The 12,400-nt window shown below is 45.1% G+C and overlaps 1 protein-coding gene across 10 annotated transcripts in view; it reads left to right on the plus strand.

Moving 5' to 3' along the window:
- Positions 1-12,400, plus strand: part of ptprub (protein tyrosine phosphatase receptor type Ub) — an 833,961-nt gene that overhangs the window by 710,466 nt on the left and 111,095 nt on the right. For all 10 annotated transcript variants that reach the window (XM_068011591.1, XM_068011594.1, XM_068011592.1 and 7 more), the window contains one exon: positions 7,437-7,638. In XM_068011591.1, coding sequence (XP_067867692.1) covers positions 7,437-7,638 — 202 coding nt within the window. The remainder of the gene's footprint in view (positions 1-7,436; positions 7,639-12,400) is intronic.

A 12,400-nucleotide genomic window follows, 5' to 3' on the forward strand; every position in this document is an offset into this window, starting at 1 on the left:
GAGACGAGCAGAGTTAACGTTTCAGGTCAGTGACCTTTCATCAGGCAGTGCCGTTCTGATGAAAGGTCACTGATCTGAAACATTAACTCTGCTTCTCTCTCCACAGATGCTGCCAGACCTGTTGAGTATTTCCAGCATTTCTTTTTTTAATTTCAGATTTCCAGCATCTGCAGTATTTTGCTTTTATTTTATGTAATCAGTTGAGTCCTGCAAGGGTCTGTGCTAGTGTCTCAGCTGTTTACAATCTATATTAATGACTTGGACCAAGAGTAATGTATCCAAGTTTGCTGATGACACAAAGCTAAGTGGGAATGTAAGCTGTGAGGAGGACACAAAGAGGCTGAAAAGAGATTTCAGCAGGTTAAGTGAATGGGCAGCAAGGTGGCAGATGGAGTATAATATGGGGAAGTGTGAGATTATCAACTTTGGTAGTAAGAACAGAAAAGTGGAATATTTTTTAAAAGGTGTGAAACTTCTAAATATTGATGTTCAGAGAGATTTGGGTGTACTCGTACAAGGAACACAAAGTTAGCATACAGGTACAGCAAGCAATTAGGAAAGCAAATGGCCTGTTAGCCTTTAATGCAAGGGGATTGGAGTACAAGAATAAGGAAGTCTTGCTGCAATTATACAGGGCTTTGGTGAGACCACATCTGGAATACTGTGTGCTCTTTTGGTCTCCATATTCAAGAAAATATATACTTGCATTGGAGGCAATGCAGTGAAGGTTCATGAGATTTGGTTCCTGGGATGAGAAAGCTGTCCTATGATCAGAGGCCTATAAATTGGGCCTATACTCTCTGGAGTTTAGAAGAATGAGAGGTGAAACATTCATGATTCTGAAGGGGCTTGACGAGGTAGATGCCGAGAGGTTGTTTCCCCTGGTTGGGGAATCTGGAACACAGGCATAGTCTCAGAATAAGGGGTTGATCATATAAGACTGAGATGAGGAGAAACTTCTTCACTCAAAGGGTTGTGAATCTTTGAAATTCGCTACCCCAGAGGGTTGTGAATGGTACATCGTTGAGTATAATTAAGGCTGAGATAGACAGAATTTTGGTGTCTCAGGGAATCAAGGGATATGGGGAGCAGGCGGGAAAGTGGTGTTGAGGCAGGAGATCAGCCATGATCATATTGAATGGCAGAGCAGGCTCAAGAGGCTGTATGGTCTACTCCTGCTCCTATTCCTTATGTTCTTATGTTAATGAAATTTTTTTATTTAGAGATACAGCACTGAAACAGGCCCTTCGGCCCACCGAGTCTGTGCCGACCAACAACCACCCATTTATTCTAACCCTTCAGTAATCCCATATTCCCTACCACCTACCACTAGGGGCAATTTATAATGGCCAATTTACCTATCACCTGCAAGTCTTTGGCTGTGGGAGGAAACCGGAGCACCCGGTGAAAACCCACGGGGTCACAGGGAGAACTTGCAAACTCCGCACAGGCAGTACCCAGAATCGAACCCAGGTCCCTGGAGCTGTGAGGCTGCAGTGCTAACCACTGCGCCACTGTGCCGCCCATGTTGTAACCTGATGAGCACAGACCAAGTGGTTTCTTGCTAAGTCATGTGTGAACCAATCAATATTAGCCAGGTAGTAATGAATAGTATCGAAGTGGCTCTGATTGTGATGAAAAGTGCCCATGTAAGCTACTGAAGATGGAGGAGACTCATGGTGCAAAGTTTCAGCAATGTGTTATACAAGTGAAAACCCACTTATATGTTGGGCACATCACTAAGAATCATTCTGTTTACATACACGCACTACCATTCATTTTCACTCTCCCATGTTACACAACCACCCGAAAAAGGAATGAAACCAGACGGACCACCCGGCATCGACCTAGGCACTGGAAACAACAACGGCAAAAAACCCAGCCCTGTCGACCCTGCAAAGTCCTCCTTACTAACATCTGGGTGCTTGTGCCAAAGTTGGGAGAGCTGTCCCACAGACTAGTCAAGCAACAGCCTGACATAGTCATACTCACGGAATCATACCTTACAGACAATGTCCCAGACACTGCCATCACCATCCCTGGCTATGTCCTGTCCCACCAGGCGGACAGACCCAGCAGAGGTGGTGGCACAGTGGTATACAGTAGGGAGGGAGTTGCCCTGGGAGTCCTCAACATCGACTCCAGACCCCATGAAGTCTCATGGCATCAGGTCAAACATGGGCAAGGTAACCTCCTACTGATTACCACCTACCGCCCTCCCTCAGCTGATGAGTCAGTACTCCTCCATGTTGAACACCACTTGGAGAAAGCTCTGAGGGTGGCAAGGGCACAAAATGTACTCTGGGTGGGGGACTTCAATGTCCATCACCAAGAGTGGCTCGGTAGCGCCACTACTGACCGAGCTGGCCAAGTCCTAAAGGACATAGCTGCTGGACTGGGTCTGCGGCAGGTGGTGAGGGAACCAACACGAGGGAAAAACATACTTGACCTCGTCCTCACCAATCTGCCTGCCGCAGATGCTTTTGTCCATGACCGTATTGGTAGGAGTGACCACCGCACAGTCCTTGTGGAGATGAAGTCCCGCCTTCACATTGAGGATACCGTCCATCGTGTTGTGTGGCACTACCACCGTGCTAAATGGGATAGATTTCAAACAGATCGAGCAATGCAAAACTGGGCATCCATGAGGCGCTGTGGGCCATCAGCAGCAGCAGAATTGTACTCAACCACAATCTGTAACCTCATGGCCCGGCATATTCACCACTGTACCATTACCATCAAGCCAGGAGATCAACCCTGGTTCAATGAAGAGTGCAGGAGGGCATGCCAGGAGCAGCACCAGGCATACCTCAAAATGCGGTGTCAACCTGGTGAAGCTACAACACAGGACTATCTGCGTGCCAAACTGCGTAAGCAGCATGCAATAGACAGAGTGAAGCGATCCCATAACCAATGGATCAGATCTAAGCACTGCAGTCCTGCCACATCCAGCCGTGAATGGTGGTGGACAATTAAACAACTAACTGGAGGAGGTGGCTCCACAAATATCCCCATCCTCAATGATGGGGGAGCCCAGCACATCAGTGCGAAAGATAAAGCTGAAGCATTTGCAACCATCTTCAGCCAGAAGTGCCGAGTTGATGATCCATCTCGGCCTCCTCCTGGAGTCCCCAGCATTACAGATGCCAGACTACAGCCAGTTCGATTCACTCCACGTGATATCAAGAAACGACTGAAGGCACTGGATACTGCAAAAGCTATGGGCCCTGACAATATTCCGGCAATAGTACTGAAGACCTGTGCTCCAGAACTTGCCGCGCCCCTAGCCAAGCTATTCCAGTACAGCTACAACACTGGCATCTACCCTACAATGTGGAAAATTGCCCAGGTATGTCCTGTACACAAAAAGCAGGACAAGTCCAACCCGGCCAATTACCACCCCATCAGCCTACACTCAATCATCAGTAAAGTGATGGAAGATGTCACCAACAGTGCCATCAAGTGGCACTTGCTTAGCAATAACCTGCTTAGTGACGCTCAGTTTAGGTTCCACTAGGGCCACTCAGCTCCTGACCTCATTACAGCCTTGGTTCAAACATGGACAAAAGAGCTGAACTCAAGAGGTGAGGTGAGAGTGACTGCCCTTGACATCAAGGCAGCATTTGACCGAGTATGGCATCAAGGAGCCCGAGCAAAACTGAGGTCAATAGGAATCGGGGGGAAAACCCTCCGCTGGTTGGAGTCATACGTAGTGCAAAGGAAGATGGTTGTGGTTGTTGGAGGTCAATCATCTGAGCTCCAGGACATCACTGCAGGAGTTCCTCAGGGTAGTGTCCTAGGCCCAACCATCTTCAGCTGCTTCATCAATGACCTTCCTTCAATCATAAGGTCAGAAGTGGGGATGTTCGCTGATGATTGCACAATGTTCAGCACCATTCGTGACTCCTTAGATACTGAAGCAGTCCGTGTAGAAATGCAGCAAGACCTGGACAGTATCCAGGCTTGGGCCGATAAGTGGCAAGTAACATTCGCGCCACACAAATGCCAGGCAATGACCATCTCCAACAAGAGAGAATCTGACCTTCTCCCCTTGACATTCAACGACGTTACCATCGCTGAATCATCCTAGCGGCTACCATTGACCAGAAACTGAACTGGAGTAGCCATATAAATACCGTGGCTACAAGAGCAGGTCAGAGGCTCGGAATCCTGCGGCGAGTAACTCACCTCCTGACTCCCCAAAGCCTGTCCACCATCTACAAGGCACAAGTCAGGAGTGTGATGGAGTACTCCACTTGCCTGGATGGGTGCAGCTCCAACAACACTCGAGAAGCTCGCCACCATCCAGGACAAAGCAGCCCGCTTGATTGGCACCCCATCCACAAACATTCACTCCCTCCACCACCGACGCACAATGGCAGCAGTGTGTACCATCTATAAGATGCACTGCAGCAAAGCACCAAGGCTCCTTAGACAGCACCTTCCAAACCCGTGACCTCTACCAACTAGAAGGACAAGGACAACAAATGCATGGGGACACAACCACCTGCAAGTTCCCCTCCAAGTCACACACCATCCTGACTTGGAACTATATTGCCGTTCCTTCACTGTCGCTGGGTAAAAATCCTGGAACTCCCTTCCTAACAGCACTGTGGGTATACCTACCCCAAATGGACTGCAGCGGTTCAAGAAGACAGCTCACCACCACCTTCTCAAGGGCAATTAGGGATGGGCAATAAATGCTGGCCTAGCCAGCGACGCCCACATCCCTGAATGAATTTTAAAAAAACATCATGCACATCTCTTTGCTGCTCTCTCTATCTCTTTCTTCCTCTCCTCTTTCTCTCTTTCACACCCTCAACCCACTTACCTCTGGTTGTCCATCGCAGACTGCTGACCTTTCACTGAAATCTTACAACAAACAACATCTGTGACAGCTACATGTTGGGAGTATTTCCTCATGGTAGCAATTGTACTGTGAACAAGATGCATAGTAAAATGCAGTAGTTTATTAAATATTGAACCACCAGTGAGTTAGATTGGCATACACACTCAGGTTTAGTGAATTATGTAGTCTGAAAACAACCTACAGAACATTACATGCTAACTAATGAGTTTGGAAGTGTGTCCTTCATGTATTAAGTGTAGTTTTCTGACTGCACATTATATAAACTAAGGGCTGAAGGAATTTTATTAATCTATTTATCAAAAACAACATTTCATGTATTTATTAGTCAACACTTCTCAAATCCATTGACATGTTTTTATGAAACATGTTTTTCCTCCAGCTTTCTCCCACTTTTTCCTGAGGGCACTGACTCATGTTGGGTGTGGTTACAGGGCACCAGTTGACCTACAGTATCTCACCCAAATACCGTTCTTAATGTGATCTTTGAGATGGAATGGTGTAGGCTGTTAATCTTGACAGTGCATCAGAGCTAAGTCCTCACCTAACATCTGCACACACTCACACTTTCCAGCAGGGGTTGCTAGATAGCACCCAAGAGCAGGAACCTTGGCTGATTATTCCTCTCCCCAGATCAGATGTGCGGCAGTCCCCTCGATGAGATTAGTGAACTCTGCATTGGATCGAATCAGACTTTTAGGTTTGTGACTCATGTTGAAAAGTCTGAATGTGGAGTCATCGGGCGAGGACAGCATAGAATTAGGTATACAGTACAGAAACCAGTCATTCAACCCAAACAGTCCATGCGTTTATGCTCCACTCAAGCCTCCTCCTGTCTTTCCTCAACTAACTCCATCAGCATAACCCTCTATTCCCTTCTCCCTTGTCTGCTTATCTAGCCTCCCCTTAAATGTATCTATACTATTCACTTCAACCACTCTCTGGGCAAAGAAATTCCTTCTCAATTCCCTATTTGATTTCTTGGTGACTATCTTATATGGATAGCCTTTAGTTATGCTAGAGTGGAAACATTCTCTCTGTGTCTCTTCTATCAGACCTGTATTAGGTCACCCTTCAGCCTTCTCTTTTCAAGAGAAAAGAGGCCCATCTTGTTTATCGTCTCCTTATATGAAACTTGATTGTTATGTTCGCTGCACCCATTGCCCTCAAGTGAAGAACTGGCAGTTGGGCAAGGCACTGATGGACTGGCAGCATCCAGCTCAAGTTGGTATGCTCAGTGGGGGAGCATTGTAGCGGTAAACAATGGCCACATCTGGACATCTTTCCTTTTCCAACAGGTTTATAATTGCAAAAATCCTCTCTAAGTGTTTAGTGCACATAATAGACTTGCCAGCAAAGTTGAAGCCCATGGAATAAAAAGGGCAGTGGCAGCATGACTGATTGACAGGAAACAGAGAGTAGTGGTGAACGGTTGTTTTTTGGACTGGAGGAAGCTATACAGTGGGGTTCCCCAGGGGTCAGTAATAGGACCTCTGTTTTTTTAAACGTATATCAATGACCCTGACTTGAGTGTAGAAGACACAATTTCAAAGTTTGCAGGTGACCCAAAACTTGGAAGTATTGTGAACTGTGAGGAGGATAGTGATTGACTTCAAGAGGACATGGCCAAGCTGGTGGAATGCGCAGACATGTGGCAGATGAAATTTAATGCAGAGAAATGTGAAGTGATACATTTTGGGAGGAAGAACGAGGAGAGGCAATATAAAATAAAGGATACAATTCTAAAGGGGATGCAGGAACAGAGAGATCTGGGGGTATATGTTCACAAATCGTTGAAGGTGGCAGGGCAGGTTGAGAAAGTGGTTAAAAAGACATACAACATCCCATGCTTTATAAATAGAGGCATAGAGTACAAAAACAGGAAGGTTTTGAAGAACCTTTATAAAAGACTGGTTCAGCCTCAACTGGAACTTTACAAAGGATGTGAAGGCTTGCGAGAGGGAGCAGAACAGATTTACGATCATGGTTCCAGGGATGATGGCCTTCAGTTACATGGATAGATTGGAGAAGCTGGGGTTGTTCTCCTTAGAGAAGGTTGGGAGGGGATTTGATAGAGATGTTCAAAATCATGAGGGGTCTGGACAGAGTAGATATGGAGAAACTGTTCCCATTAGTGGAAGGGTCCAGAACCAGATACACCAATTTAAAGTGAATGGCAAAAGAACCAACAGCAACATGAGGAAAAAACTTTTTTTATGCAGTGAGTGATTAGGATCTTGAATGGACAGCCAAAGTATGATGGAGGCAAATTCAATCGTGGCTTTCAAAAGGAAATTGGATAGGCAACTGAAGAGAAAAAAATTGCAGGGTTATGGGGAAAAGGCGGAGGAGTGGATGAGCTAAATTGCTCTTAGAGAACCAGCATGGACAGGATAATCCAAAAGGCCACCTCTGTGCTGTAACTATTTTGTGATTCACTAAGTTGGGGTGTTATGAGGTGTACGAATTGTACTATCTGATGTGCAATAAGCCATGAAAAAAGATAGAACTAGGTGCACTGTGTAATCTACATGTCCAATTGTTCAAATAATATTTTCTGTGTTATCAGATAAGCTACCAATGCATCAAGTCTTCTGACCCGGCAGTGATTGTGCCTGGCCTACAGAAAACTCTGTCGAAACCCAGGAATGAGACCTACCACGTGTTTGCAAATTTGGAACCAGGCACCACTTATCGCTTCTTGGTCAGGGCATCCACTGGCAAAGGATTTGGCCAGGCAGTGCTTACTGAGATCACCACAAACATATCGGGTAAGTGGTCCAGTGCAGTGACTACAGTAATCGCCTGATATTTTCTTTGAAATAGCCTTGAATGCATTATGGGAAACAATGTTATCAAGTCATGCAAAGAATAGCCAAGGAAATTCTAAACATGTGAAAGAGAAGACGACTCGCGCCCATCCCATTTGCACTATTGCCCCTTCCCAACATCCTGCTATCGCCGGGGAGAGGCATAAAAATCCAGAGAAAATCTTAGGCCAAGCTTGGATCATCCTCTGCCATTTCTGCCACCTCCAGCATGATGCCACCACCATTCACGTCTTCCCCTCCCTATCAGAATTCCAAAGGGATCATTCCCTCCACAACACCCTGGTCCATTCTTCCGTTACCCCCAACACCTTGTCCCCTTCCCATGGTACCTTCCCATGCAATCGCAGCAGGTGTAACACCTGCCCTTTTACCTCCTCTATATCACTATCTAAGGCCTCAAACACTCCTTTCAGGTGAAGCAGTGATTTACTTGTACTTCTTTCAAGTAGTACATTGGGATCTCCTCTACATTGAGGAGACCAAATGCAGATTGGGTGACCACTTTGCTGAACAACTCCACTCAGTCCAAAATCATGACCACGCGCTTCTGGTTGCTCGCCATTTCAACACTTACCCCCCGCACCTGCTCTCATGCCAACATTTCTGTCTTTGGCCTGCTCCAGTGATCTACTGAACATCAACGCAAGCTTGAGGAGCAGCACCTGATCTTTCAATTAGGCACTCGACGGCCTTGCGGACTGAACATTGAGTTCAATGCCTTCTGAGCATGACTGGCCTTTTTAAAAATATTTTATTTTTTAACCATGTGCCTGCTTTTCATGTAGGCAGAGCTGCTCATTATTCCGCTATTAACGTCTCTCTGGACTAATGCTTTGTCTTTCACCACAAGCATTAACACAGGCTTTGCCTTTGTCCCAGGCCAGTTTTGTTATCTTATCTCTCCTCTCTATCAAACACCTTCCCCTTTGTTCTTTCCTCCACCCCCTCCCCTTCACATGCTTAAAACCTAATTCTTTTCTAACCTTTGCCAGTTCTGATGAAAGGTCACTGACCTGAAACGTTAACTTTGCTTCTCTCTCCACAGATGCTGCCCTACCTGCTGAGTATTTCCAGCTGTTTTTGCTTTTGTTTCAGATTTCCAGCATCTGCAGTATTTTGCTTTTATTTTATTAAGTATTTCTGGTTGGGTAGCCAACATGTGAGTAAATGCTGCAATAGATTTTTCATTTGTTCCGTCATTTTACAGTTGACTTGTAACGGAAGATTTATGTTCCCCTTTCAGCCGCTTTGAAAGGTGAGGGAAGATTGCGTTAAAAGCTTTCTGTGTGAATGGTGTAGCAACTCACACCCGAGACACACAACTCGATGTCCAAAGGTCAGACACAATCTGACATTATGACAAACAATGAACTGCTTGTGAGATTTTTTTTCTAATGGAGGAATATAATGTGTGTTGGAATAGTGTGCTACAAACAACTGATGCCTTCTACAATTGGTAGAGTGACAAATAATTTAAAGGTGACACTAATCTGAACCTGTGTTACAATGGGAATCTTGCATAAAAATTAGAATAGGTGAACGGCTTTCATAGGGAGTGCTGCAATGTGATGAACATGTCCCCAAGTCTAAATGACCTGATGGGCAATCTCTCTCTCACCTCTAGCCTCCGACCTCTCTACAGCCATTGTAGCTTCTCTACTTTGTTAAGCAATGCTATTTTGGCCTGTTTTGCTCTTGTTCTTTATGCTTCAAATTCAGCATTTTAAATTTTTTCTTCTTTTCTACACCCTTATGCATCACTGTCCACTGGAGTAGTACCGGATGATTGGAGGGTGGCAAATGTTGTTCCCTTGTTCAAGAAAGGGAATAGGGATAACACTGGGAATTATAGACCAGTCAGTCTTACGTCGGTAGTGGGCAAATTATTGGAGAGGATTCTGAGAGACAGGATTTATGATTATTTGGAAAAGCATAGTTTGATTAGAGACAGTCAGCATGGCTTTGTGAGGGGCAGGTCATGCCTCACAAGCCTTATTGAATTCTTTGAAGATGTGACAAAACACATTGATGAAGGAAGAGCAGTGGATGTGGTGTATATGGATTTTAGCAAGGCGTTTGATAAGGTTTCCCATGGTAGGCTCATTCAGAAAGTAAGGAGGCATGGGATTCAGGGAAAGTTGGCTGTCTGGATACAACACTGGCTGGCCCATAGAAGTCAGAGGGTGGTAGTAGATGGAAAGTATTCAGCATGGAGCTCGGTGACCAGTGGTGTTCCACAAGGATCTGTTCTGGGACCTCTGCTCTTTGTGATTTTTATAAATGACTTGGATGAGGAAGTGGAAGGCTGGGTTAGCAAGTTTGCCGATGACACGAAAGTTGCTGGAGTTGTGGATAGTGTGGAAGGCTGTTGTAGGTTGCAACGGGACATTGACAGGATGCAGAGCTGGGCTGAGAAGTGGCAGATGGAGTTCAACCTGGAAAAGTGTGAAGTGATTCATTTTGGAAGGTCGAATTTGAATGCGGAATACAGGCTTAAAGACAGGATTCTTGGAAGTGTGGAGGAACAGAGGGATCTTGGGGTCCATGTCCATAGATCGCTCAAAGTTGCCACCCAAGTTGATAGGGTTGTTAAGGCGTATGGTGTGTTGGCTTTCATTAACAGGGGGATTGAGTTTAAGAGCCGTGAGGTTATGCTGCAGCTCTATAAGGCCCTGGTTCGACCACACTTGGAATATTGTGTTCAGTTCTGGTCGCCTCATTATAGGAAGGATGTGGAAGCTTTAGAGAGGGTGCAGAGGAGATTTACCAGGATGCTGCCTGGACTGGAGGGCATGTCTTACGAAGAAAGATTGAGGGAGCTAGGGCTTTTCTCATTGGAGCGAAGAAGGATGAGAGGTGACTTGATAGAGGGGTACAAGATGATGAGAGGCATAGATAGAGTGGATAGCCAGAGACTTTTTCCCAGGGTGTAAAGGGCTATCACCAGAGGGCATAATTTTAAGGTGATTGGAGGAAGGTTTCGGGGAGATGTCAGAGGTAGGTTCTTTACACAGAGAGTGGTGGGTGCGTGGAATGCACTGCCAGCGGTGGTAGTAGAAGCAGATACATTAGGGGTACTTAAGTGACTCTTGGATAGGTACATGGATGATAGTAGAATGAAGGGTAGGTAGTTAGTTTGATCTTAGGATAGGTTAAAGGTTCGGCACAACATCGTGGGCCGAAGGGCCTGTACTGTTCTATGATCTATGAAATCACGAATTGTCGTATTGATGCTTCCTCTAACCTATTTTTCTTCCAGTACTTTAAAACTGTGGAGCTCTTTATCTCCTTCAGTCTTTCATTTTGCCCACAGTATTCAAGCTGTTAAAACTGAATTTGGTGTTGTCTGAACACTACTTCCTAATTTGCCTCGTGTTCTTTTTCACTCTTTACAATCTGTATGGTATCCTGCACTATGAGCCTTGATCCTTTCATCTTGGTTTCCAAGCAAAATTGAAGTAAATTGACTGGATATGAAAACAAGAACACAATCAAAGGCTTCAGGTGACTTCCTAAACCATGAGAGACAAGTTCCAGTCAAATACATTCGTCAGCTACACCCTGAGATTAATGTAATGTCCATAATGCGCAGACAACTGGCAAATAAGTGGGGGAATAGTTTCAGTTTTTCCTTCTCCATTTTTCTTGCCACTCCTGAAATGTTTCAGTTGATTCATTGTCACATTGTGGATAGAGTTATGTGAGAGAAGTCGGTAGGATTTGACTTCGAGGGTTTATGACTCCTCGGGACACAACTTCTGAAACTATTCCCTCTCACTTAAAAAAAAAAATTCATTTTTGTGTATAGTATTCCAAATTCCTTCTGGTGGATTCTTGCTAGCTGTGTGGTATCATCTGCCACATGCTTATCGGGGCCTAGTCCAATCCAAGTATAATGAGCCATATTTTGCTGTGGCAGGGTATCAGCATCTACCGTTAGTTAGACATTCCCTAGCATTGTTTAGTTTTTTTACATTTTTTTTTTGCGTGGTATTCTGACCAGGTGAGAGGGGTCTAGGGGTTCCCTCTCAGCCTTTGCCTGGTTTAACCGTAACAGGGTTTAATTTTTAAAAACACCGTGTTTTAGTTCTACCTTAGTGAATCCTTGTTCATTGCTTTCCAATGGTAAGGCAAAGAAATCAATTCGGACAGGTTTTCTTCGATTTTAAACAAGAAAGGTGGAAGTTTATTAATCTTAAACTCTAACCCGGTTAATGACTACAAACATGCGATGCGACCACGCTAGCGTGCATACATGATAAACACACACGCAGATAGAGACAGAAAAGTAGAAAATAATAAAGGAGGAATGTTTGAGGCAATAGATGGGTTTTTATTTTACTGTCCTTTGTCTTTGGCTGCCGGTTAGAGTTGCAATTCATTGGGGCCCAGTGCACGCTTCAACTTGTCTCGAGGTCAGAATCTTTTCTCTCTTGAGGTTTGTGTGTCTTCCATGGGTCCCGGCTTGGGAGAAAGCGAAAGAGAGGCTTCTTTGCTCCAATTTCCTGTTCAAAAAGCCTTCTGCCTCTTTCTCTGTGGCACAATTCAAAAACCCCAGGTTGCTCAGCAGGTTAGTCATGTGACAAGCTGGTTTGACCACTTCTGTTTGTGGATTCTGTCATCTTAGCAGTCATCCTGGAATGTGAGCATCCTCACCTTCAATGTCCGGTGATCGCAGCCTATTTTGGATTAAGTGGACCAA

The sequence above is a fragment of the Heterodontus francisci genome, chromosome 31, assembly GCF_036365525.1.
Source record: "Heterodontus francisci isolate sHetFra1 chromosome 31, sHetFra1.hap1, whole genome shotgun sequence".
In the NCBI taxonomy this organism is placed as follows: domain Eukaryota; kingdom Metazoa; phylum Chordata; class Chondrichthyes; order Heterodontiformes; family Heterodontidae; genus Heterodontus; species Heterodontus francisci.